Below are 27,923 nucleotides of genomic sequence, written 5' to 3'. Positions count from 1 at the left end.
CAATTCAGTCCATTTTGCACAAAGTGCTGTTTTCTAAGAAGAAGGTGAAAGGCAAAATTCCCAACAAGTGTTTTGTCCATGTAAATTTACATGGATGCTTCCAGTCTCCAGGTTGTGTTTTTTTTTGTTTCTGTTTTTGACACTCAAAGCCATTGCTGGGCTTCAAACAGAATATTCTCAGACGGAAAGAAAACATCCAAGTGAATGTTTTATCTGTTCATTTCTGAAAATATAATTCCCAGGCCCGACTGTGACATAATTGTGAACTTAATTTGCATATTAAGATCCACCCACAAGTTTCTCTGCCCTTGATAAGATTAACTTGGCTGGATGAAAATCACGAGCCACTTTCGACAGCTGAAATACAGCCTAAAGCAATATCATGCAGAGGCACTATGACAAATCAAAGAGAATAACCGCAAAACTATTTGTCAAGCCATCGCTGACGTTTTGCATTCTTTGTTGTTCCATCTACTTCGGTCATGTAATAAAGTATTCAGACTTTACCACTGGTGAAGTGTTCTATAATTCTTCATCTTTGGGGTATTTTGACAAAAGTATGTGACTGAAATGTTGTCAAAACAACCCAAAAACTGTTTTGAATAGCGGGAATAAAAAGCAGAATATATGGTTGTATTTTTTGGGTTTGCTTTGCGCAACCTCATCTTACAGTAATGGAACAATGTCAAGCAGTCACTCTCCCAAATATACAACATTAATGTGGAAATGAGCCTTGTGGCTTCCCTCAGGTGCTCAACGTTTCCCCAAAGCAAGTCGGTTAACCACTCAAACCACTCCGGCATACCGTAGTGCAATTCCCCCACGGTCGCAATCCACAAAACGCGCTGGCTGCAATCCCACGGAAATCAATCCAGGAAGCCGAATCGTTTGTGCAAATCTTGCAGAAAACATCAATTCAACCATCTATCTTAATATCATTTGAAATATCGTAAGAACGAGGTGGAACGGGAGGGACGACGCAACAGTGCAGCTTCCCGCAAAGCAGCTGCCCTGGAATGCGGGCTGGCACAGCAAAGCCGGCTCTTCAACTATTGCTGATGAAAACAAAATGGATGCAGTCTGCTGGGCACGCAGCTTCTAATTAGTGGCTTCCGTCTTCCTAATTGCTTTCTCCGCGTCGCCCCCTCATTCGGGGATCGGACCAGTTGGCCGCGCCGCATTTAGCGCGCTTTGTTTATCTTTGACAGAAACCATACACCATAATCAAGGCGCAAAGTGAAGGTTTTCGACGCAGAGAATAGTCAAGCCGTTCCTTTTTTTAGTTTTGGACCTTTTTTCTGCTCTTAAAAAGGGAATAAATCGGTATTGGCACAGGAATTAACCACAGGAAAAGCCTGTACGCTAACTATATGTTTGAGGACATGCTGTGCGTGCTGGAGGCCAGGCTGCTTTTTTTTTCCTTAATAGGCATCTTTAAAACATCCCGAGTTGGTTCTAAAGAAGTTTTTTTTTTCATGTAGTAAATGCATGGAATTCTGCCTGCTAAAAGAATACGACCATTGACTCAAAAATGAGGTCCTCTCAGATGTTATAAACGAGTTATTTTGCCTCTGATCTCCACCAGGATGTAATTTTTTTTTAGGTTTAAAAAAAAAGATTTCCACACAACACTGCAGAGTGGCTTAAGCCCTTCAATTACAGAAAGACAGAGTTGTAAAAAGTTATAGTTTTGACAGAATGTGTTTGCGCTGATGTTGCCGAGCAGACTGGCAGGGTTATTGCTTTGAGACGTTAACAGCTTGGATTGTCGAATGAGCTTTGCCGTTTGTTGATCACAACCTAGGAAACGCTTGGAATGAGCCATATTTGTTTTACAGCAAAATTACACAAAAATCACTTGACAGACTTCTGCGCAACACGATGTTATTGACATCAAGGTGCTGGACCTAATTAGGATTGTTTGGCCTTGAATTGCTATTTCCTTATTTTCCATGGACATGTGGAAACACTATATACACCACCGACTTTGTATTTAAACAAATCTAATAATTCCGGCCGCAAATGTGTCATGCTATCTTCTTACCGCACACAAACACATGTTCTTTGCATGCTCAGGTGCTGCTACGACAACAAACAAAAACTAAGCATGCAGATGAATAAAAAAAATCTGCCAAAATAAAGTACTGCAGTAAAGTGGAGACTATGAATTGTCGAAATAGGCTCTTCTGTATTTGCTTCCAAATGGACGCAGAGGAAGTCTAACACTGCGGCACTAATGCAGTGCATTCCTGCATTCGCTTATTACAGTAGTAAGCAAATTAATTTCATCCAACCCAACAAGTGGGAAGCAAGAACACAAAGCACTGCAGGAAAGTAGAAACTATGGAGTACCAGCGTTCAGAAATGATACCCAAAAATCCTGTTACAAATCAGTTTGAAAGACAAAAGACAAAAAAATCTACTACAGCACCAAAAGATAATTGTTGCATACAAAGACTTGCCAACAAATGCATTTATCTCTCAGTGAGGATATATGGGCAGCAGGATCATTGCAGTAAAGTGGAGAATACGATTCGAATGCACAGTGGCATGGCAAGCTAACTTGACACTTTAGGGCTGACCAGCTAGTTGGATGAAAACTGTCAATTGGGGGAAAACGAAGCAAGTGCTAGAGTTCCCTAAAAAGCATCTTATTGACTAGAAGAATAAATCTTCACAAACGGAACCCAAAGGCAAGCATTTGAGTGAGTCGAGTAATTCAACGCAACGTTTGCTGCGCGGTAACTACGGAGTGATTTAGTGCGGCTAGATGAGAAGGGAGGCAGGCTCGCAAAGCAGCAACCGGATAAGCCATAAAGATGGCGCAGATATGTGCGAGGGGAGGAAATAGAGGGATTTGATCGCTCCTCCATTCTCGTTTCACTCTTTCTCTCTCTCGTTCACTCTCTCTCACTCGCTCTCTCTGTCTGTTTACAATTAGCATGCCGAGAATGAATCTTCCACGAATGACCGCTCAGCTGGCAGCCCCCCGACTAGTCGGGAACAAGGGAGCTATTAGTGGAGGAGCTGAGGAAGGAAGGAAGCGGGGAAAGCCAAAAGAGAAGGCCGGCCAGCTCCGAGGGCCGCGGAGGGAGGGGGTGGGGGGGTGGCTGTGTGTGTGTGGGGGGGTGAAGGGGTGGATCAGAGCAGGGCTTATCCACACATCTCCCCGAGGCCATCACCACAAGGAGGAGGAAGAGGAGGAAGATAAAGGAGATTAGTTTGGGGATGTGGCCTGAAGGACAGTGGTGGACTTAGGCTGCTACCTCCCCGCGGCCCTTTGACATCGGAGTATCCTCTTGACCAAGCATGAGACCCCACCCCGAATCATCCATTGGTGTTGATTCACTAAGGTGGATGTCTGCGGGCCTCTGGACCCACACCATCCGGACAAACTCGTTGACTTGGGGATGCCACACGTGGATATAGGACGAAGCATAAGCTCCAGCAAACAGCTCCCCCTCTCACACGGCCATTCATCATTGTGAAAGAGGAAATGAAGTGAGGCTTCTGCCAAGAAGCAACAGGGGGGCCTGAGAGGCCTCAAAGACCTTCGCAGTGTTTCTGTCCTGCTTTGTTGTTGCTGTTGTTTTCGCTCCACCAGGGTCGCTCTAATAAGTCTTTGAATCTGGAAAAGCGTGGAAACACAATAATGGCTTTCCTACTCGCTGTCCGCCAAGTGTTTACGTAGAAGGATCATGCAACGGATACATTATCAACGCTAAGTAGAAATTGCGAACGAGCTACTATAGATATATGTCGAGACAGCGTTCACTCCTACTAGCAAAAATATCGGGATGACCTGACTTATGAATTTAATTAGTTCCGTCACCAAGTTCATATCACTTGTATCTCAAATCATTGACCCCATCACAATTAATGCAAATAAAATTGATCCACCAGAGCCCACCCAAAACCCCTATAAAGAATTGTCTAACATAATTTTAATAAAATAGTACTCTACAGTAGGCCTACATTACTTTATTTAAAAAAACATTAGGAAAAAGTGAGTACCAATATTAGGAAAGCAAAGAGGATAAAGAACATATGCCTGTATGTGTTCTTATCATAGCCACGTGGATGGCTGCACAGTTTGTGTTGAATTCTCGAAGGGGTACGAATTAGGCACAAAGATGGAAAAGGAGACAATGTCGAAACGTTACTGGTTATAGTTGGCATACTACAATTTCAAATCCCCCCCTTCAAAGACGTAAAGCTTTTACACTTGTAAACAGCCCTTAATGTGGCGTTTGGGAAGCCTGAAGCGGAGAGAGAGACGAGCTCGGGGGGCTTCGGCAGGGGATATTGGGAAGGTACAAAGAGGGTATTATTTGTTGGCCCCGCCGGCTGCTCCCCAGCCACCTTCTATTCGGTGTGAGTGTGTCCGGATGTGGGCAAAGATGGCTCCTTGTTGTTGAAGAGGACAGACAAAGGGGTTCATGCGTACTGTTGTACGGTATACACTCTGCCCGTGTTTCTCAAACCTGGGTCTGCGAGAGTCAACTTGGAAGTCCACGAAACAATTTGAATGATGTCAAATCATGGTTTAAAAAAAAACACATGAAACCAAGTAATTCTAGCTTTGTTCCAATTAAAAGTTCTGATAGAAGTATTACATAAATTTGACATTACCCCAAATGCCTTTGCTTATCTATCTATCTATCTATCTATCTATCTATCTATCTATCTATCTATCTATCTATCTATCTATCTATCTATCTATCTATCTATCTATCTATCTATCTATCTATCTATCTATCTATCTATCTATCTATCTATCTATCTATCTATCTATCTATCCTTCCCAGAATCCCTGTGAAATTATTTGGGGGACCTTTGAAGAAACATTCTCTTATAAAGGGAGCCCCGCAAAGTTTGAGAACCCTAACCCTAACCCTACACCCGTTGTCACTTGATAGAACAGCACGCTCTACTAGCGTTCCAAAGCTAACCTGGAATAAACATTCTTGGGGGTGGAAAAATGTCATTTTTGGAGCATTATTGCAGGAGGGGAGCTGCCTTTCATGAGAATAAACGAGATTTCCTGAATGGAGAGCATTCCAAGGACGCCGGTGGTCTCGGCTTGCCAAAAGGCAAGACGACACATGCCGGAGGATTGTCTGCCAGGTAACACAAAGAGCTCTCATTTCCTCCTTTTATAACGCATGCACGCACACACACAGAAACGCAAGTACACAGCAAAAAAACAAATATGGTGAATCGTTTGAGTTGTGCATGGAAATATGTACTTTTGGAATCCCATTGGAGCACTAATATTGTCTCTTTCACGCAAAGATCTGGCAAAGTTGCAAGAAGTCACAGAAAATTCCGTCTTTACCTGTTTGTCATTTTTAAACCGGACACTTTGGCGCCAGTGACAACTGCTTTGAATACAACAGGCGTCAGGTGTAGAGCTGCAATGTTTGATAGATAACTAATCGATAACTAATCAATAATTTGATAATCGATTGGAAACCTTACTCGTCTTAAAATTGTCCAAATCAGAGTAATCCCAGCGTATCAGTAGTACAGAACACATTTACGTTCTCATCCGTGAAAGTAGACAAACTTTAGCCTTTTCTGACAGACGTTACGACCCAAACCGGTAAAAATTATAATTTGTTTATATTTGTACACTTTCACAACTGTCAGTTTGAAATCCTCTGTTTTTGAATAAAGGCACAAGAATTAAAACTTTGTTTGATCTGAATCATTAATCACAATTTAAGTTGCACCGATTCTATATAACTTAAGTCGGTGTTGATTCACTGATCCACACAATAACACACACACAAACACGCGCACGCACGCACACACCCACACATACACACACACACACAGACAGACACAAGTAAACTGATCCTAATACAGCTCTTGAAGTTTGATACTTGCCTGGGGATCCTCCATCCTGTGAGACACACAACTTCCCAGAGATCATCCATATCCAATTACTTGCTTGCAAACACACATACACACACAAACACGCACACACGCACACGCGATTTTTGGGGATCTGTTTTGCCAATGTAGATTAACTTGCGCCACAACACTTTCTTTATTGCATCCTAACAAAATGATGACTTTGGAATACTCTGTAAGAGCTCAGATGCTGGCGGTGGACATAGAGAACATTGTGTTCAGTTCGGAGCAATGCTGAAAAATGCATTGACAACCAATCTCGAGCAGGACAGCACGTTCCCTTTGAAGCCTTTACGGCAGAAGCCAACGAAGTGATACTATTAGGCCAAGAAAGCAAGTACAAAATGGCCAAGCTACGACTTGGAGACCTGACACTTGCTTATGACTTGCACATTTGGTCTCAGCTCCATAATGACTACTTGTCAGGAAAAAAAAAAAAAAGCCATCTTGCTTGAGTTACCGGACACAGTATTGTTCAAGTCGATACATTATCTGGCTATTATACACTGTTGCGTAACATCATAACCCAACTACACAGCAAAGTCATGTTTGATTAATATAACATGTAATTTATTAAAACGGTTCAACATGTCATCAAAACGTGCGCTCAAACTGACCCCCCAACCCAAAAAATTAATGATGAATGAATGAATGAATGAATTACTTTCACGTCGCATAAGCACATCATCTTTTTTCCAAAGATATTCGACCCACGACTGATGCATAATGAAATCAATGAGCTGTCTCAGCGGTTTAATATGCAAAAATTAAATCAACTGTCCATACCTTTGTATTTGACCAGTTTCTTTGACCAAGTAATTACTAACTCTCTGACCTAACAATTTTTCACCTACTATTTATAAACATCCCAACTTTCAAACTTGAGGCAACGTAATACTGCACATCTCCTCAGACTCACGAAAACACTTCACAAGCATTTGAATCATTCAGTTAGCAGATTTGCTCTCAAGTTATAAAAAATAACAACTGAGTTTATATCACGGCAATAGATATGTGACATATAATCCCACCTCTAGAAAATAGAAGGCGGCATTGAAGGCGGAGCTTTACGCCAAAATTAAATGAACGCAGCAAAATTTGGATGATTCATGTCAGACGTTTCCCGGGGCATTCCTTCCTGAAGTTAGCAATTACGCGGAGTGCACGTTACACGCATACGTTTCGCTCCGGGATATTTAACTTGAGTTTCACAGAAGACATTCCTTCGATATATGCTTGACTTGGCATGACAATAATCTTTGACTAATTGCTATTAAATTGTAATTTCAACACTGGAAGACAGCGATTACTTAACATCACCACTGGAAATTTGGTCGATTTGTTGTTTTTGTATAAAAACACGAGGACCTTGAAACATCATTAAATCACAATCGCAATAATGAAGGAATAAAAAAAAATGCAGATTGTTTATTTTGCTAAATCATTCTGCTTCATAGAAAACAGTTTTTTTTTTTGGGGGGGGGATGCTAACAGACTCTAAAAGGTCACACGAGTTTCTCCCTGGCCCCGAGGTGGGAAACGCCAGTGATGAAGAGGCAAGATGCAAACCGGCGTAGCGGCAATCACTCACGTGTGCTTTGAATGCAAAGAAGGAAGTCAAAGCGCCACTTGAGCTAATATCCGAATATTTACCAAGCTGCCCCGTAATCACACGGGGGTGCAATTGGAGCGTGATTGCAATTAGCCAACGTCCACACCAGCTCGGGGGTGGGGGCACGGTGTGGGGTGATACTGGCAGATGTTCAGGCTGCTCAGAATCAATGTGCACCTTTATGGTTGCGGGGCGCTTGTTTTCAACTCCCGGCAGCACCTGGCCAACGCTGTATCGAACTGAGCCCGCGTGCTCGGCATCAACGGGATAAACGCCGCGGGAAAAACTCCAAGAGATAGGAAAGTTCTGCTACAAATCTGAATTTAGACTCATTCATAATCAAATGGTTGGCATGTGCACAAATAACACACACATACGTGCACAGTCAAGTTCACAAAGCGGAGTCCATTAAAGAATGAGCAGTAAATTATGACAATGATACCTTGACTTTCAAATGACACAAGTTGTGAGTTTTGCAACTAATAAAATAGACAACTTTTGAATTCTTATGAAATTTAGGGGGTACATGCATGAAGATTATAAAGGGACCAAGGAAAAACTGAGACAAGGCTTGCAAGTCAGCTTTGGCGCCCTCTCCTGTGTGTAACGTACACTGCAGGGCAATGGTCCAACTCCATTTTAAAACCCTAATCCTGTCTTGAAAATACAATTTGAAACCATAACCCAGACTTGAAACTTAAAACAAGAAAACCTCACCTGGTGACAAAATCCTTCACCTTGTTTTGAAACCATTATTTGAAAATATCAAATAATCAAGCTCTAGCCCATCCTAGAAACCCTAAATTGCGAGTTTAAACCGGTCTTTAACTGTTAGCCTTACTTGAAACCTCATTATATGTTTCAGATTAAGAGATTAAGATTAAAAGTATGGTGATCAGACTGCCGCCTGGAATTACAGCCATTTGCTTGGCGTCTTATCTCGAATGCAGAGAGTTCATCTTTGAAGAGAGCGTATTCTTTGTATCAAGACCACTTGTGTGGCTTCTGTTTGTCGCCCTCCGCGATCTGAGAAATTGGTCACTTTTGGTCCAAAACAACAACAAAGGAAAAACAAAAACATCTGCGAGTAATCTGCAAAACCGTAATCGGACTTGAGCCTCCTGATAGCGAGGTTCTAAAACAAATTGCCAGATCACTGAAACAGTAAAGCAGCGGAACATTTTTTGGGGGTGGGGGGGGTCATGTATTTAAAACTGGTTAAACACTGTCTCGAAAACCTTTGAAACCCGAAGAAACATTGTCGTTTAAATGTGTAACGCTCTAATTCTCAAAAGCAACAAACAGAAAAATCAATTTCTATTCGTCATGTAACCTAGTTTGAAGTTCTCGCAAGTCGGTTTGGGGAATGCAGCCGCCTCGCACGTCTTTCCACTTCCGACCGCGGCTAAAAAGCCACCACATTCATTGGAGGGAACAAGCGGCAAAATGATTAATTGGCAGAGCGGCCTTCAATTAAAATCAAACCCCCGGGCGGAAAAGCACATGCCTGAAATTCCCGCCGATTGATTGGCTATTTATTTTTGCTTTCGCTGCCAAAGAACGCACAACGGCGCAACGCTTCCCTGCGCCTGATTTCCAGCAGATGTGGGATAAACAACATGAAACGGAACATTTTGTTTTATCTGTCAGGAAGCGAGAGAACGGGCTGTTCTCCTCAGTGTCTTTCTGTGTTTGATTCAGATGTGTTAGTCACACCGTACATGGGCCACGCTCACGTTTTCCGCTTTGTGCGTCACAGGGTCGACAAAGTTGAACCTGGGGGAATCTGCCAAGACTGTATTGATCCATTTGGATAATACAGTTGGCGCGGCCAGGGTGATAACATTCAGCACTTTGAAGGGTTGAAGAGTAAATGTAAACTCACTATTTGGCAGGCCTATTCAAAGGATTAACTTGAAACACTTAGCCAGTCCTTATTTAAAACTGTTACCCTAAATCTGTCTTTAAACTCCAGTTTATTAAAAAAAAATATATATATATATATACTATATAAAATTTGAGACCATAATGCGTGTTTGAAACCATAACATCTTTGAAACCCTGATTTGAACTTTAAATTCTGGCTTAAAACTCCAACTTAACCCTCTGAACTCCTAAACCTGTCTTTAAATCCCAACGTGAAACACTGTTTTCAAAGATCACGTGAGAACCCCAAACCTGATTGAATACCCAAACTGGAAACTCCAAGTGTGAGTAAATGGAATCTTCTTGACTAATCACATGAGCATTCATCATCATTTAAAACAGTGGACTTCACTCTTCTGCAGGGGCGCTTGAGTGATGGACAACAGATCTGGAATCACACTGGAATCAATGACTTACCCTCTACTCGTTTCCTCTTTCAGCACCCTCCCCTTCACCCCCCCCCCCCCCCCCCCCCCCCTCAAACAGCTGAGGCCCCCTAGAGCCTCCTCTTCACCACCAACAGCTGACAATGACTGCATTGACACCCCTACATCCTCCATTCATCTTCACCCCCCCCCCACCCCCCCTTTCACCCCGTCATATCCTGCCATTTGCATTGGAATGACCACCCGTGCCTGCTGTGGTGTGTGCACGCTTGTGTGTGTTGTGTGAGTGAGTGTGTGTACGCCAAGGGCTAAAATAGTGTGTTCCACATCCGCATGACTTGACATTGGATCAGTTAGCATTCATTTCATAAAGCTCTGCCTTGCGTTGACAGTTTTCCACCGCAACATAAGTGACTATGGGAGTCCATTTATGAGCAATGCACTCACTCAGATGGTGGGCAAGGGGGGGAGGGGGGGGGGGGTGATGTGATTTCTCAGCTGCCTGGGAGACCACTTCCTGAGAGGCCCACTCGTGGAGGGGAGATGCATGGGGCTTCCCATCTGTCCAAGGCAGCAACAAAAAGCCTGAGCAGCCTACCTTACCTAATAGAGTCCCCCCCCCCCACTACGTATTGGCAAATGGAAACGGGGTGTTTCTCACGTTGAAAGCTACAAAAGAAATTGGAAATGAGAGAGTGGCTGCTTGTCAAGAAGAAGGAAGCTGTTGTCACTCCGCCACTGTTGAGATGGATCCATTCCCCATAAGGGGAACCCAAAGAGGTTGGAGTGGATTTAAAGTCAATCACTACACTATTTCCATTGGGGCCAAACCAACAGTGGTCATCCCCTTATTTTGGAGCATGATGTGCATTCACTCACAGTGAACAATGAGGCACTCAAAAGTAGCGATGCCCGTGGACTGACTGACAGGACGATTTTAGGTGGGTGTTAAAGAAATGGAAAATTATGGGAGCAATTTAAGGCTACAGCGCCACAATTGAGTACTACGTAGCCCTCAGTCTTTGCTTGTTTCCCCGACTTCACTTTATTGGGTCGTCAAGACCAATAAATGCAGTCTTAAAATAGACCCCCTGCTCTTTCCCAGAAATCAAACTGGTCCGAGATTTGAACCGGGATCTCCTGACTGCGTCAACGACTACACCCAGCACGTTGCCATGTATACGGAAGGCTGTTCCATCTTCTATTTTCCGAGGAAACGCTTCCTCCTATCATCCATGCAAAAGTATTTGCGGTGGCCCAGAGCCAAAGAGACCAAAAAATAGACAAGCCGTCTGCCCTTTAAGGAGCAGCAGGACACTCTCCTTCCTGTGTGCCTTTGAAAAGGCCCAGACGCCTCCTTTGATCAGCACTCAGGAAATTTCATTAGGCCAGAGATGGGCGGATAAGAGAGCAAAGAAAGCTTTTTGTCGACGGGGAAGAGGAGGAGATAAAAGAGAGGAAGGTGGAGATGTGCTTCTCAGAGAGGCCACCAAAAAGGACAAGTCCTACTAATCATCTTCAAGTGACTCAAATCAAGATGCTGGAGTTGATTGGAACAGAGGCCGGAAACAACGTCAACGTTTAGATCATCTATCATACAGTTCATGAGTCACTTCTACACTCCCTTCTGTGTGTGAGAAAGTTGCTTCCTGGGCATTGTACAATAATGCTAAACATATAACAATGTTGGGCAGAAAACCTTGCATGACCAAATTTGGTCTATTTCATATTTTTGGTCCATCCACACATTAAATTGGTTAATAATATGTAAACATAAGTGTGTAAATGCAGCTAGAGGGGGAAAACAAATCAACTCTCTTCACTGGTTGAAGAGTTTGGAGTCTTGCCTCAAGATTAAGACTACCAATAAAAACGCAATAGGCATTTTTGAAAAATTAGTTTTTTAAAAAAAAAAACATTGGATTATGCATTGAATATTTTAAAGAATTTTTTTTAAATTTAAAATTGCAGGTACTTTTTAGGTGTGAGTTCTAAACTGTTTGAATGTTTTTTACTTTTTTACAGGTATGTATTTTTGCATTTTCACAATGGGGATTGGGTGTTAAATAGAATCTATTTTAGAATAGCAGCTGTCACAGAGTTTATGTTGAATCATTTCTCATGAGAGCCAAACAAAGTAAATGCAATGTGTTGTTGTATTTATCCGCAGCAAACAAAGCAATGACAGCGTCCCAAAGGGAGAGTGAAGAGAGGCACCTTTAACCTCATCAATCATGTATAACAGTGGCGGAGGGGGAAGCGAGGACGGACAGGGGTTGGGGTTGGGGGTGCGCGGCAGGGGGGTTGTGGGGGTCCTTATCAATCACAGACCAAAGGAGAGTCTGGCGTGTGTTTACCTTATCAATCATGTCCGGACGGTTGGTGGCGGCCAGCACAGTGACGTCGCCGAGCTGCTCGATGCCGTCCATCTCTGTCAGGAGCTGCGCCAGGACCCTGTCGCCCACGCCGCCCGATCCCGAAGAGCTGGAGAGGGGGTGATGGAGAACATGGCGGAAAATGAGAGTAAATGACAGGATGTGATGAACGATGGACGTGAGTGGAGGGAAAATAAACTGAATGTGAAGCAGTGGTGGGAAGTAACTAAGTACAAAATACTGTTATACATTTTTCAGGTATCTGTAATTTACTTGAGTAGTTATTTTTCTCAAGCCTTATAACTGTGTCAAAAAGGCTTGTCACTTTTTTCAGCCTTATTTTTTTATTACTTTTTTAACTAACTTTCCTTTTTATGTATTTCTTCAATTATATATATATATTTTTTAAATTCAAATGTCATTTTGTTTCAAGTTTGTATTTATTTGTATTATTTCTCTTTTTTTCCCTTTATGTCAGGAAAAGCCTACTCGAACATCCAAGTATTTGGAGCACTAAAAGTTGTGACAAATGTTTGCCGATTCCCATTTAACAAGAGCTTGAATGCGATTGGTTAATTCCGAAGACAGGCATATACGCAGTTCGAAAATAGTCTTCACACACTACTTCAGTTGTTCTTTTTAACTTCATCGCTTGAAAAACATGCTCACTAACAAAGTACATTTGAGACTTTGTACTTTTGCAATTTCTACTCAAAGCAGTTGACGTTGGAACTTTGAAGAGTTTTCGAGAAATATGCACCACCTTGTGGCTACTTGCCCGATCAACTGTTAAAAAACTGAATAGGTGGAAATTAAAATAATGCACAACGTTTTAAGATAGAATCATATCTGCGAGAACTTAAATGAGACAGGCGCAAACAAAAGCAATTGAATTTCCAAGTCGATTTTACACAAGTCACTCGACTTAAACACAAAGTGTGAGTACTTTTGCCTCCTCTGAAGTGAAGTGATGGAGTAGGTTAGAAGAAGTAAACAAGTGTTGAAACAACAAACGTGCCCAGAAAAGACACGCGTGATGGATGGATGGTAGAGCAGGCAAATTCCCTGCAAGAGGAAGTGACATCCATCACCTCTAATTGCTAATATTCGTCTTGAAAAACTCACACTACTCATTTGAAAGCCTTCGTTTGTGCAGTCTTAACAGCTTCTTTCATAAGAAAAGGGGGCAAATATACTCGTTGGCAGCAAAAGTTGAGCATACACAGCCAATGATGTCATCAAAAGGCACCAGAACACTACGGCCACGTTTTTATTTGTAGCATTTTGATGAGTCAAATAGATCCCAAATCGATATTTTAAATTCATTTACAAGAAAATGCATTTTTTTAATTGGGTTTAATTTTCTTTTTTGGGGGTGGAGTGGGAAGGTATTCTATTTTTTGTTGTTTATTTTTATTCCTATTTTTGTTCTATTTAAATCGTGAGAAACTTTCACATTTTGCATTTTTACCTACATTCTTATGTATCATGTTTCAATATTTGCTTCAGTTAGTTTTTTTAATTAAGATATTATTTAATATGTATCTATCTTTATATTTTTGTTCTCCGTGATTTTTTATTATACTTAATACTGTCTGCACTATTTAGATTTAGTGTATTTATTTTACACATTTTTATAAAGTAAAGATCTTTCTTTTGAAAAACACTGTTTAATGTTGACATTGCTTTTCATTTTATTTTTATTATTGTATTATTTGGTTTTAAATATTTTGATTTTTAAATGTTTTGAATTTCTATTTTCCAAAACCTTTATTTTGGTGGTTTTCCCTTACATTCATTTTTGTACACTCACGATTATCTATTATACTGTAGGTGTTTATTTTTTAAAATGTGTTTATATATATATTTTTATACTTAAAATATTTCAGAGTGAAAAAGATTGTCCTCATTACAATATTCATTGGCTATATCTGTAGAGTCTTGTGCAATGTTTGTCACCTTTGTGTGCCATTTTTTTGTGTGTTTTTACATTCCCCCTTCGCTCCATCTGGCTTGCCTTGCTCAATTCATCCCACGAGTTTGGACTCGTGGCAGGTCGGCTGACAGATTTACAGGTGCTTCTCATTTTTTTACGTGTCTGTGTAGGGAATGGACGCGCACGCGCCACGAGTCAGACAGAGGTGGTCCTCCTGTGTCAACAGTTTTGAAAGTCCCAGGGAGGGGCTGCACGAGCCACTTTATTGATTAAACATGGCAGAAAGTGCACGCGCATAAATAACCTTGGCGGATGAGGGATAAATCAATGCTCTTTAATAGTGGGTTGCTTTAGGCTGGTCAGCCGTTTTCCATTATTTACCTCCCTGTATTCATACACATCTACCCATTATCTGTCCATCCATGTATCCATCCATGTATCCATCCATGTATCCATCCATGTATCCATCCATGTATCCATGTATCCATGTATCCATGTATCCATGTATCCATCCATCCATCCATCCATCCATCCATCCATCCATCCATCCATCCATCCATCCATCCATCCATCCATCCATCCATCCATCCATCCATCCATCCATCCATCCATCCATCCATCCATCCATCCATCCATCCATCCATCCATCCATCCATCCATCCATCCATCCATCCATCCATCCATCCATCCATCCATCCATCCATCCATCCGTTTATCATTGTATCGGACTCATGTCAGGGGACAGTCTGAAATCATACCTTTGCTCACAAAACTTTGCTATGGTTTCAAATGATCTATATATATATATTTTTTTCAATACTTTAATGAAGTGTTAATATTTACTTCCTGTTTTTGCTCCCCTATGTGTTATCTGGAGACGGAATCACACATTTGGTCAAGAAAGGTGAGGTTTTTTAACCATTAAATTTGAGAAGAGATGGATGGAATATGTGGATTGATCATTTGGATGGACGGACAGACAGAAAGTCAGAAAGACAGACAAATCACACATATTTGGCCTCCCTCCGCCCCCATCTGCAAGGTACGGGGGACAATGAAACGTTTGTGTGCCTCCGGTGCATGTCGTCTGTCGAGCCAACCCCCTCAACTACCTCCGCCATCCTATTTCCTCCACACCACAGATGCGCCATCCCATTAAAGAAAGAGCGTCCACTGTGTTGGACAGGCCACAAAGAGAACGGCTAAGAGCATTTGTCACGGCCCAGACAATAAAGAAGTCTGTTGACTCAGAGGTGAACAATACTGCACGATTTATATTTATTAATAGCACAATTACCTTCCTCTTTCGCTGGCCAGGGCGTCGATCTCGTCAAAGAAGACGATAGAGGGAGCGACGGCTCTGGCCTTCCGAAACACCTGCGAGGTGGCAACAAAGACAGGAGAGGAGGAAAAGGGGACTTTAAAATAGATGCTGAATGGAGATCGTCCTCAGCTGGCAGCGACCGTAAACAGGAAATGCGTCACTTGATGGCGTCATAATGTGCGTATGAGCACATCTAACATCAAGCGCTAAAAATAATCAAATGAACAACACAGCTCACAGTTACAGTAAGAATTGTGCCAGCATCTCGTGTTTACCGAGGTGCGTCAAAGTCAGAGGCGGGAAAATGTTATTTCTTCTTACAGGTCGAATACAAAGTGAAAAATGGGACACACCTCTCTCACGGCTCTTTCAGACTCGCCAACGTACTTGCTCAACAATTCGGGACCCTGAAAAGTCAACAATGGTGGACATTAGCAAACTTTTTCATAGATATTTGAATCATCATTTTGAGACTGCCAAAAGCATTCCACTGGGTTAGAGGCACTCATTAACATGGTAATGTATCAGAATTGTGCAGCGGTTTTAGTTGACTTAGTTAGTTTGTGCTAACCCAAGAAACGAACATAATGTGACAGTCTGCATCTCCACTCTGCTCTCCTTCTCATCAACCCTCATAAATACATTGACTCCTTCCAATGTCAGCAATTCAAGTCTTAGCTGAGGTTAAACTGTTGGTCAACTTTGATATATTCAATACTAGTTCATTTTTGCTTCTCTTGCTCGGTTTATGTAGATTAAGCAGATAAACGTTCATTTAGACTGTTTTTGAGCATCTGATAATACCAGGCATTTTTTTTTTTTTTTCCCCGGAGGCCAAAGATATTTTAATGGATTCTGGGCAACTTTAGGTTGCTGAGACGCTGGGTCCAAAATGACATCAGTTTCTTTCGATTTATAGTGATATAACTACAGAAATAAAAAGGTTTTGTTTTGGGTTAAATACATTTTCATTTTCTTTTTACAAATCTTATCTTATCTCTACATGACTGAAATATGTTCCTCATGTACAAATGAAAATTAAATGCTCAACTTCAGTTTTGCCTTCACCCAAGACTTTTTTTGGGCTACTGAATTAGCGTTAGCATTTCCTCAAGCAGCTGCGACTTCCCGTCTCACATGGCAACCGCTTTGAAAGACAATCACTGATCAACAACTCGACAATTTGGTCCATCCGTCTCTGTCAGGATGCGGTGAATGAATGGCGGCAGGGAGGAAGGCTGAGGTGACAGTGGTAGGGGTGATGAATGAAAATGGACAAACACAGGGTCAAGGGTCACACAAGGGAGCTCTTGGCACAGGAAGTGAGGCAGCGAGATGCCCCTCCCGGGGTCATCAAGGGGAAACCTTTTCTCTAAGACGTTGATGGACATGTTAAGCCCGTGTAAGGATAATATTGATGGATGCATAGTGGCTTAAACACACGAACATGATTTGAAATCAATACATTAGTTAAAAACAAAAACAAACTTTTTAGGTCACGATTTACGTACCTGATTTTGTACTGCTGTGATTTATTTGAGAGTGGTCATTGATGTTTTACATTAAAAAAAAACACGTTAATGTGCCGTCTCATGAAAATAAATAATGACGGATTCAGAGAGCCTTCATCCAAGTTTTTGATTTGACACATGACACAATATTATTTGCGGCATGCACATTTTTCTTGTTAGTCGAACTTTGACCTGAATAAAAGCCTCAGGGTCAAGGTTGATCATGACCAAAAATTAATCAGCTGAGTGTTTTTCTAAATCGACTACGTGCTCATCAAGTGTGTAGACATTCAGATGAAAATTACAAACAAATTAGGAGTTTTTGTTTTTGCTGTATTTGACCTAATTTTAAGTAGAGGTGTTTGCGTGTTTGGAAGTGACCACAAACAACAATTCAATTTTTGCCAATCAAGGCAAACTCACTTTGATAGCCAGAAAGTTGAGGCCACTTTCATTGGCCAGGGCCTTGGCTATCATAGTCTTGGAGCAGCCTGGCGGCCCATACAGCAAGACCCCCTTTGGTGGCTGGATGCCCATGCGAGTGAAAGCATCGGGGTGCCTCAGGGGCCACTCCACAGCTTGCTTCAGTTTCAGCTTCACGTCCTCCATACCGCCGACATCAGCCCAGCGGACCTGTATTGGGTTTAGGGATATTGGTCTTCAGATGAATTACAACCTGGACAGACAAGTGAGCTGACTTACGAGATTTCAAAGATATGAGAGACCTTTAGGGCAAAACTTTGGTAGCTTGTGTTTGTTAAAACAATATATGGGAAGGGGACCTTGGAAGAAAAATCACACGTTAAATTGCAATTGTAATAGTGAGGGAGGGAGGGTCGTAGGTAGATTATTTGAGAAAATCGCTCAGCCCGACTTGAAATCCCTCACAAAAACATTACTGTATGCAGAAGCCAGTCTCATTGAAGACCTCTCAGACAAAGCCAATGGTGATAAATTATTCCAGACGGACAAACGCGTTTGAAGCACTGAAGGGAATATTTGGAAGGACGCGAGGAACTGATAATTCCGGTTGAATTATGAGGTGATGTTGGAGTCAGCCAACGGCTGCTTGTCTGAGCGAGGGTGGGAGGCCAGCGTCTTCCCGCACTAACGCTTCCACGCGCAATCCATTCTACTCTTCACGTCTTCAATTCCACGCCATGGTGCAACGCATTCGCCTGTTTTCATTCAAATCACCGCGCATTCTTGTGCGGTTCACATAACCTCTCACCATCTGCCTTCATTCACATTCAATGGTTGTCTGAAACTGGCCCCCTAAAAAAAAAAAAAAAAAAACTATGAACATGCTATAGTAGTGCCAAAGCTAGTTTCCACTGATGGAAAACAAAAAGAAGAATGCTCCTGGCAAAACGCTTATATCTTCCACCTGTTTCCCAGATGGGGAAAAACTTATCTGTTTCCAAAGTCATAAATGCTTGAGGGGAAAGGGATTACGAGCAAGACAGGAACAGAAAAGCAGAAGAAAATTGCAGAAAATGTGCAACGATGACCTTAACAGCGGTTGTTTGGGCAGAAACGTAGCTAAAATGGCGAATGAGAAAGGAGTATTTGGTATTCTTACAGGTTGTAAAGCTGCAACATATAAGCCAGACATTTTCCCAAACATTTACACGACATTCCAAATCAATCCATTTTGAACGATAAAGTGTTTTAGAGTGACAGTTTGGTAATATACAGGCAATTAAATGATTTTGGCGCCCATTATTCATATACTGTATGACAGTTAGAAATGTTAACACTGTTGACAGTCTCTTCTCATTATTAAGTCATCACTAGCTCCTTTTAACTATTCCTCCCTCTCTTTATCGTTTTCTCTTCTCTCTATCACACCCCTCCACCAGCAACATCCTCCATCACACAGAGGTAACACATCCCAGGCCACCGGCGCCGTCTCCGGGGAACCAAGCACCTCATGGAAATCTGGCATCTGGCCACATACTGTAAATACCAAGCAATTTATGGACAGCACCAAAAAGGGGGCGGAAGAAGGAGAGCGAGGAGATCATGAGAGAGAGAGAGAGAGATAGGCCGGAAAGACAGAATGCTTGTTTAGATAGCCCTGATTGAAAAAAAAAAAGATAAAAGCAGAAAAGCAGACATACTGCGGTGAATGCAAGCACAATATTTTCCAAAAGATACCAAGAGTATCTTGATGACGCAAATGCACGATAATAGATTTTTGGTTGGAAACGATATGACATCGTAATGAGTACTTACTTTTGGCTTTTACTGCTAGGGGTCGCCGACAAACTTTAAATCGTTTATGCCATTTGTGAGAGTTTTCCTGCCATTCCAACAGTAGTCCAATAAAGCAATTTGCTATATTTTTCCACAAGCGCCAATAGCAGCATCATACAGTAATTTGACAATAGATAATCATATCTACACAACATGGTGACAGCATGATAAATAAAAACGTTACAATGTCTAGCAAATTTTCTCAAAGATATCACGAATATGCAATATTTACAGAAAATGGCTTTGATACATAATATTTAACAATCATTTTCCAATCATTTCGATCGTTGACAATATCTTGCAAACATTTTTGGTTAATGAAATGATTTTGCCTATTTCTTCTGGTATTCAATTATATCAACCCTTTCCCTCTGCTGCCACCTACTGGGACAGAAAAGGCATCTCTTTCCACTACAGGTGCAGCATAGTTCAAGAAGCCCCACGTTGCATGTTGGTTTTTACGACATGTAGGCTGGCGTGCGTTGGCCCACAAGACGCGTTACTCAGCAAAACGCAAATCACTCCTCTCAGGGCTTTGCGTGGCATTCTTGCTCTGAAGATTTTAACGGTCGCATGGCCAGCACGCTAGAATTAATTTGTGGAATTACAAGGTTAACGCTTTGACTCACACCTCGCTCACTCGTTCTGAAGTTTGAAGACCCCTTATTACCTTTTACTGTTGTTTTCTGAACTTTACAAGAGGAGTTGGTGCTTTGATGGGCTCACAAAGGGTGAAATAAGTTCAAGAGCTGGACTGAAACAGCTTTTTTTTCTCGATTAGTTTTCAACCTATGTGAGATTCTCAGTGGACATTGTTCCCCTGCAATTGATTTTCTTTCAATCTAATTTATAAGGCCACACTTCTTAAAGGCACATAATGCGCATAAATGCTTCTCATATTTTCCATCCAATTTACGCTTACAACGGGAATTCTCATTGGTTGCCAACCGCTCAACTTTGCTGAAAGCCTCACATCCATTTTGCATTGCGCTTGTCCTGATTCGGGTCATGGAGGAAGCTATCCCAACTGATTTTGGAGGATAACTGAACCAAGAACCTCTCGCCTGCGAGCCAGATGTGCTAACCACTGTAGCGCTGCGCTGTCATTGGTCCAAAGGATGCTGATGAATTCATTATGAATTAGTAAGGCACAAGTACCTCCGTACGTGATTGGAGAGGTCTTCTGAGGAACTCGAGGCACGCATTGATTGGGGCCTTCGCTGGAAGTTTCTTATATAAAAGGGATTCGAAACAAATGTTTTCACTCATGTGGATATAATCAAGTCCGGAGCTCTGCGGCTAGCTTTTCAGCTGGGCTGCCAAGGAGGAGGGCTGGGGGTCACTTTCCAGTTCCAGGAACTCGCCGCAAGGAGTGAACATCGCTGGATGTGAACAGTGTGGCAAAAAGGCGGTGCGGTGCGCACATGATAGGACGGACATATCGTCTTCATTTTCTTTTCTGTTTTTTTTATGTTGGCGTCTGGCAGGAACCCTCGCTGAGCCCATCTGCTTTGAATTACCAACGGAGGATGATGTTAACCTTCTTCCTGTCCATTAGGTCCTACACATGCAATGTCAAAACATCCTTCGTCTCGCCACTGCAACACTCACTGGTTTTCTTTCCCTCCTTCTTTCAGGGGAGGTTATTTACACTTAGAATGGCTTTTTTAATAAGTGAAAACATTTGAGAGTTATGTGATTTAAGGTCATCTTGTGGTACATATTGATATCAATTCAAATGGTTGAGGGAAAGTCATCCCCGCATAGTCGAGTTCACGATTCTCTGATTCATTGTTTTGTTTTTGTCAATGAAAGCTAACTAGTCAATGAGAAATTCCTCCTTCAACCGGGAAGCCAAACCTCCGCACCTAACTGTTAGCACGAGCCACATTTTTTTTTAAATTAAAAAACCTAAAAAGACTCGGGTCTCAAGCTACTCTGTAAAAAAAAATAAAAAAATAGAGTGCAGCTCAGCCCTTGGCTAGTGAATATTACAGTTAGCTCGCAATGTGCTTTTGGCGCCATGACAAATTCATTAACAAATGTATTGAAATAAAAAAAATTGGAAGGGTGTAAAACGGCAATTTTTCAGCTGGTCTCAAGTTTGACACCTCTCTCCGAAAGCCTATGAAACCTTTGTACTAATCCAAAGTAATTATTTTGACTGTGGGGTGCCACATTTTGTTGTTGTTTATGGAATAAGAACAAAGTCTATTAATCCAACCGGTTTCGTCCATTTTCTGAGCTGACCTTTTATTCGGTATTGCCCCCTATTTTTGATTGAATTTGACAAAGTATCCTCACGTGACCGAACCCTGAAAGAAGCTGTATTAAAGTGCTTAACATTTCATGACACAATATTAATCAAGGCACATATTAGAACATTTTTGATTTGGGTTCCACTTGAAATCAAAGGCTTACGCTACCTTGGGAACATCGATGGAGATCTCCCTCATGGCACTGGGCTTCACCACTGACATGGCCCACTGCAAGTCGGACAAAGTGACGGTCACGTTGCCCATCAGCTGCTGGTCTGACAGGTTGTCGGATGCTCCGATTGCTCGTTTCAGTGCATTTAAACCTGGAGAAAAGACAATTAGTGTTGACCACTTTGGTTGGCAGCTTATTCCTTTGCATGCAGCATAACCGCAAAATGCTGCTTCAGCATGTTTGCTTTGAACGTTGGGCTCCACTAATTGACCCTAGTCTGAAGACCCCAGGGCTCAACTCAGTTTATTTTCCATTTCTTCAATGTAATCACACGCTACACCCTTCAGAAATTTACAAGACCAGTCGCAGAACTTTATTGGAGATATAAAAATCATCGTTAGAACTCACTGGTCAGGTCACTTTTAAAGCCCCGGAAAGAGAGGCACTGTTACTAGTTTTTAGGTGTTGTATTCATTTCATTGCCTCATAATGGAAGAGGATTCTTTAAATACCAATTTCATTAAAAGCAAAGACTGGAAAAAAAGATTTGAATTGTTGCCTTCAAATACAGTGGGCCATTAACCTGACAAAGTAAGAGCAACGGCAAGGAAGTGGGACTTGTTTACGACGTTGTGACTCGAGGCATTTCATCCCGGCTCCAACATTTAATCCAATTTAAACTCAAAAGCATTTGGGCGGCTGCGCGATGCGACCGTACACGCCGGGCAAATTCAAACCAAATGAAGGCTAATTCCCCCTTTTTGAGATAAGTGGGAAGCGCATGAGGTTTGAATAGGAGACATCAGCATTAAAGCCGGGAGGAGACAGGCAAAACATTGATGTGTCACTATCAAAACTCAGCCTTTGTTCGCCACACAAAAGAAGTCACGGGAAAGCGCTTAAGAAGAAACTAGCGAGGCGATGAGTGAGTTTTCACGCACAAAGCAGAGGATGTCGGGAAGAAAGAACGTATTTATTCGCAGGAAAAGGTTTTTATTAGCACAAAAGAGACAACTCTTGGCTGGAAAATTCCATGAAAGCAAAAGAAGTTATTTCAAACGTTCACGATGGACAGAAAGAATGCGCAGTTTGTTTCACGGTGGAACTATTTCAAGTCTCGGATAGTGCGGTATTTACCGCCCCGGCATAAACTTATATTTATGATCGTTCGCGGTTGCTATGAAGTTGACGTTGCAGATGGATTGTGAAGTTTTAAGACAATGATTTCACACTCGAAAAAAATTTCAGCAGCTTTCCATCAGTCATACGCAGTCGGGGGTCAACCAGGTCGACAGGTAGCAAGTTATGGGCATGATTAATAATTTATGACAATTTATGTGTTACTCGCAGTTTTATTTCTGTTTGTTGGCACGTTTGTCAAACTAGTTATTGGTATAACGTAAATGTCACCGTATCTGCATGGTGCAAACCAAACTTCCGGCAATATTTAAACAGTCGGTCTCAGATTTGAAGTAGATTTTTATTTATTTCATATGCTACTGGCTTTTTTGTTTGATGCAGAACCCGATGGATTTGCCAGGTTACATACCTGAGCACACGCCAAACCGGCTCAAGGTTAGCACTCTACAATTCCAAGAAAGGGTTGAAAACCAACGAGAAAAATAGTCTTTTTTTCAGCCATGACAGGATGTGGGCAAATGCGTACAGCCCAATTTATATGTGGTGTGTGTGCGTGCGCGTGTGTGTGTGTGTGTGTGTGTATGTGTGTGTGTGTGTGCGTGCATGCGCATGAATTCAACCTCGTTAAGAGTTTTGTTTGAAGGCTAGTCCTTTAATCAATCATTTTTAATTGCATCAATTTAATTGACATGGCAACAGAGGCTGAAATTCGACTGCACAAAACAAAATCTAACATGCTGAACACGTACAGGAAGGAATAGAACTGGGAGAAATGCTACAGAGTGAAAATAATTGACTATTAGGTATAAATGACGACGAGTTCATTGAACATATCCAGTATTTGGTAATAGATGTACCGTATTTTCCGGACTATAAGTCACACTAGCCATAAACTGCGTAATAAAGAAGAAAAAGACATATATAAGTCACACTGGAGTATAAGTTGCATTTTTGGGGGAAATTTATTTGATAAAACACCACACCAAGAACAGACATGTCATCTTGGCTATTTAAAATAAAAATAGAATAGAAGCAACAACAGGCTGAATAATTGTACGGTATGCTAACGTTACATTACACAAAATCAACGAACTGAGCACGTGCTTGACATAACATATTAAAAGCTATTCAGATAACTATAGCATAAGTAACATGCTAACAAGTTTATTGAACCATCCGTGTCACTCCAAATCATTAAATCCATCTTCATCCTCTGTGTCAGTTTTAAACAACTCCGCTAACTCCTGAGATTAGAAAATGCAGCACTTCCTCTTCTACGTGGTTTACGTCAGTTGCAGTTCCAATTATTCCACAGGGCTAGAGCGCCCTCATGTGGTTTAGTGTGAAAATAACTTGTGAAATGTGTAAATAATTTCACACACAAGTCGTTCCTGAATATAAGTGGTACCCCCGGCTAAACTATAAAAAAAAAACTGCGACTTATAGTCCAGAAAATACAGTGCTTCTGATCGATACAAGCAGCACAGGAGGCCTTGTTGCCCCACCACTGGTTGGTACTAAACGAACAGGAAACAACGCGAGATAAGGAAAGGAAAATTCTTAACTAAAGAAAACAGGCCCGTTTTATAACTCTGAATTAAACCCTGCACGTGGGCAATGATTAGTAGTTCCAAAGCCATCCTGCAACTGCGTTTCAACCCCACAGATGGATAACCGTATATTAGCGACAACCATTTCCAGCGCATGTGTGCGCCTTCCTGCTCAGAGGCAGCGGGGTTCTCGGTGTGGCAAATGTTGAAGTGGTACGGACGGGCCGGGAGCCAGCATGCAGTCACCGGGAGGGGAGCTGCATCCTGTTTGCAATTTCCAGCTTGAGGTGAGGGAAACGTGGCGACAAACACAATGAACGCAGGTTTGTCAACAAGTCAAGTTGGGGTCAGCGTGTTTCTTCCAATCGAGATCCCCCCCAAGGGTGCCGCATCTCATCACTCAAACAACGACAACGACGCTAACATTGCTTAGCTTGCACAAAAAACATCTGGTCTGAGTGGAAGCGAGCTGGCGAGGCAGGATGTGGAAAGAACCCGGAGTGAGGCGGGAGATGTGGCGTACCGGCTCCAACGCTCAACATGTGCGCTTAACCCCCCAAGGCGGCAGATCCCGGCGCTGAGACAGTGGCGGTAGTAGCGGTAGCGGCCTCCGCCCCAGCCAGAGGAGACGTTGCCATCACAAACAAATTTGGGAAATGTTCCCTACCATGCATGTTTTTTGGATGTGGGAGGAAACCAGAGTGCCCGGATGAAACCCATGCAGGCACGGGGAGAACATGAACTCCACACAGAGAGGCCGGAGCCAGAATCGAACCCAGAACCTCTGCACTGTGAGGCGGATGTGCTAACCAGTGCAGCACCGTGCGCCCTACTACAGCAATAGTACTAAAAAACTGAGCAGATGCAATATTTTCATTGGCTTGAATGCGATCAGATAATTACTAGGACATTTTGCTACCTGTGACCGAGAAAAATGATAATGATTAATAACCAACTCTGTACTTACAAAGTTGGACCACTTTGTAAATGTCCTTTCTTGCATATTCTGATCCCACTCAATCTCTGGAAAGAATTGGGAGTGCACATAAGGTTCAAATTAAAGCGTGTTGTGCTGTCGCTGCCCCCCCCCCCCTTCTTTTTTCCCTCCCCTCTGCCTGTCTTCCTTCCCATCGGATGTTTTCATAACCAAACCAAATGTGTGCTCTGAGTAGGCCAAAAGCACTCAGGAGAGAGAAGATCCCGAAAGCCAAAAATGTTGGAGACACATTGTTGAATTGAGTTTCCGCTGCCCTGCAGGCATCCGTCAATCTCGTCACAAGTTCTATTAGGATTGCCCAATAGTAAAAGGTGACATTATCGAGTTGTGCTTATCCACCGCTATAGACTGGAGTTCATTCACAATTTTCAGACCAATTAAGTAAGACTGGATTTGTGTTCTTCATCTAATATATTTTCTAAATTTTTACTGCTCACTAATGTTTTTTAGTACCCCCTATTTTTGCATTTTTTATTTAATATTTGATCTTTTTTTTTCTTATAATATTTCCCAGTTTTGGGCTAACATTTGTTTCTTCAGATATTTGTGAGGAATATTTTTTTATTATTTATGTAATATAAGTTTTTTTTCAATTCCCTAGTATTGATGTGCTTTTCGTTTAATATAAAAAACAATCCAAGACTTTTGTATGACTTGTCTAACGGTTGTTAAGTTATGTTCAGGGTTGAATGTGTTTCTATTTCTCAAGAGCATGTGGAGGGACAGCGTCTCTCGAGTAAATTGCAGAATATTTTGGGCGTTATGCCATCGCACAACCGCAGGAACGTATTCATGACTTGCTCGGGCTTCCGGAATACCTGTGCGGTATTTACAAAAGGCAACATCTGCTTCCTCCTGAAAAACCGGCTGTATTTAGTATTATATACAAATATTTGTGAGTTTTTCATCTAATTGTTTGACATCCCCAAGAGCACAATGTAGGCCAAATCGAGATCCTCCTGCATACATCTGCCTTTTAATTTCCTTTCCGCCGTTTAACTGTTTTAACTGAAGCATGTTAGCCAAATAATTTGGGAGGCTGGTGGGAGCAAATTACTTTTAGTTGTAAAGTTAGGGAAGTAAATCTTTCTGTTTATTATTGCTCATAATCAATTTTACGACCACCCTATTTTTTGTTTTGGTGGGCTTTCCCTATTTACAGATGCTTGTAAACAGCGGGGCCTGGATGTGGCACAAATTAAACAAGCGTGTGCACGCATGCACGCACATGCCTGAAATTGAGTCCATCCAGCTAGACACCAACAGACCACATGACGGCTTCAAATTTTCAACGCAACATCTTCTACTTTCTTATTCCTGATGCACTATCTAGAAGTAATAATTTCAAAAAAATAAAATAAAAACAGCGACTTATATCTAGGAGGGTCTGATTTGATTCAATTTTCTTCTTCTTGGCCAGTATATCATTTACGCTCTTCAATTTAGAAACTCATTTCTGTGCGAAGACAACAAGCTGTAGAGAATGCAATATGGCCAGTCCACAGTTGAATCAAGCAACACCATGACATGTCCCAAAAATGCAACCATCCACCTGCAGTCATTTCATAGCTTCCATTGATCCCAAAATAAATACCTCAACTGTATCCAGACCTGTACCTAGATCCTTGAAAACCTGCCAATCACGCCAATTTACAGCAAAAACGTGCTCTCGGACCACCCAGGACGCATACACACGTATACTAAGTCAGAATGTGTGTCATTTGGGTGTGTGTGAAGAGTTGTGGGTGAGGAGGGGGAGGATGAGGAGAAGGAAGAGGACGTGGTTTTGGTGGTTTATGTCTTTGGGATTGGAATGCCACGGAAACCCCCAACTTCCTTTTATGTCAATATCAACACACGAAATTTAAAACACAAGTCATTGTGGAAGGAGGATGCCAGCAGTGATTATGGTTTGGAGGCGTGACAGCAAAAAAAAAAAAAAGGTGAGGTCAAGAGATGGAACCATGGTCAGACCATTAGGTACACCTGCATGAAAGTCATTTAAAATGACACAGGTGACCTATATTCATTTTTCATTGGTGGGGTGGTAGTCAGTCATAATGTCGGAATAGTCGAATTGAAACTGTATTTCAATTCAATATAAAAAAATACAATATATATATATATATATATATTTTGCAATTTGCCACTACTGTTGTGCAGAAAACACTTGTGACTATCCTTACCAGCTTCTTTGCAAACAGCAGCAAGGTCAGCGCCAACATATCCGTGAGCGGCGTCAGCCAGCCGTTCCACTTCCTGCGTGGTTGCGCCACATGGGACTGAGCTTAGATGCTTGTGCAGAATGTCGGCACGTTCGGCAGGACCGGGAATTCCAACCTGTCGGTGGGTATTGCGGTAAGTCACCAGACCATTGCGTCCTTGTACCGGTACAATAGGAAGCGATATTTGCATAAATCGGGAATGTTTTGTATTTATAGATAATTTTACATTACACTTGGCATTGCAATGAGCATATTTAAAATAAAGGTGGCTAGAATATAGCCTTAAAGAACTCCAAAAAACATTGTACGTCTGTATTGATAAAAACAGAGCGA

The 27,923-nt window shown here is 41.9% G+C and overlaps 1 protein-coding gene across 3 annotated transcripts in view; it reads right to left on the bottom strand.

The window, feature by feature from the left end:
- Positions 1-27,923, bottom strand: part of afg2a (AFG2 AAA ATPase homolog A) — a 67,769-nt gene that overhangs the window by 34,692 nt on the left and 5,154 nt on the right. For 2 of the 3 annotated variants that reach the window (XM_049750126.2, XM_049750149.2), the window contains exons 10-15: positions 27,552-27,705; positions 21,675-21,829; positions 17,413-17,622; positions 15,832-15,885; positions 15,452-15,531; positions 12,201-12,327 (exon numbers count right to left, since the gene is read on the bottom strand). In XM_049750126.2, the coding sequence (XP_049606083.1) occupies positions 12,201-12,327; positions 15,452-15,531; positions 15,832-15,885; positions 17,413-17,622; positions 21,675-21,829; positions 27,552-27,705 (780 nt within the window). Of the gene's footprint in view, positions 1-3,134; positions 3,629-12,200; positions 12,328-15,451; positions 15,532-15,831; positions 15,886-17,412; positions 17,623-21,674; positions 21,830-27,551; positions 27,706-27,923 lie in introns of those variants that run through there. The other variant, XM_049750138.2, reaches the window with a different exon arrangement.

The sequence above is a fragment of the Syngnathus scovelli genome, chromosome 1 (genome assembly GCF_024217435.2).
Source record: "Syngnathus scovelli strain Florida chromosome 1, RoL_Ssco_1.2, whole genome shotgun sequence".
NCBI lineage: Eukaryota > Metazoa > Chordata > Actinopteri > Syngnathiformes > Syngnathidae > Syngnathus > Syngnathus scovelli.
The sequence above is the reverse complement of the archived record's forward strand: the minus strand, read 5'-3'. Positions and strand labels throughout refer to the sequence as shown.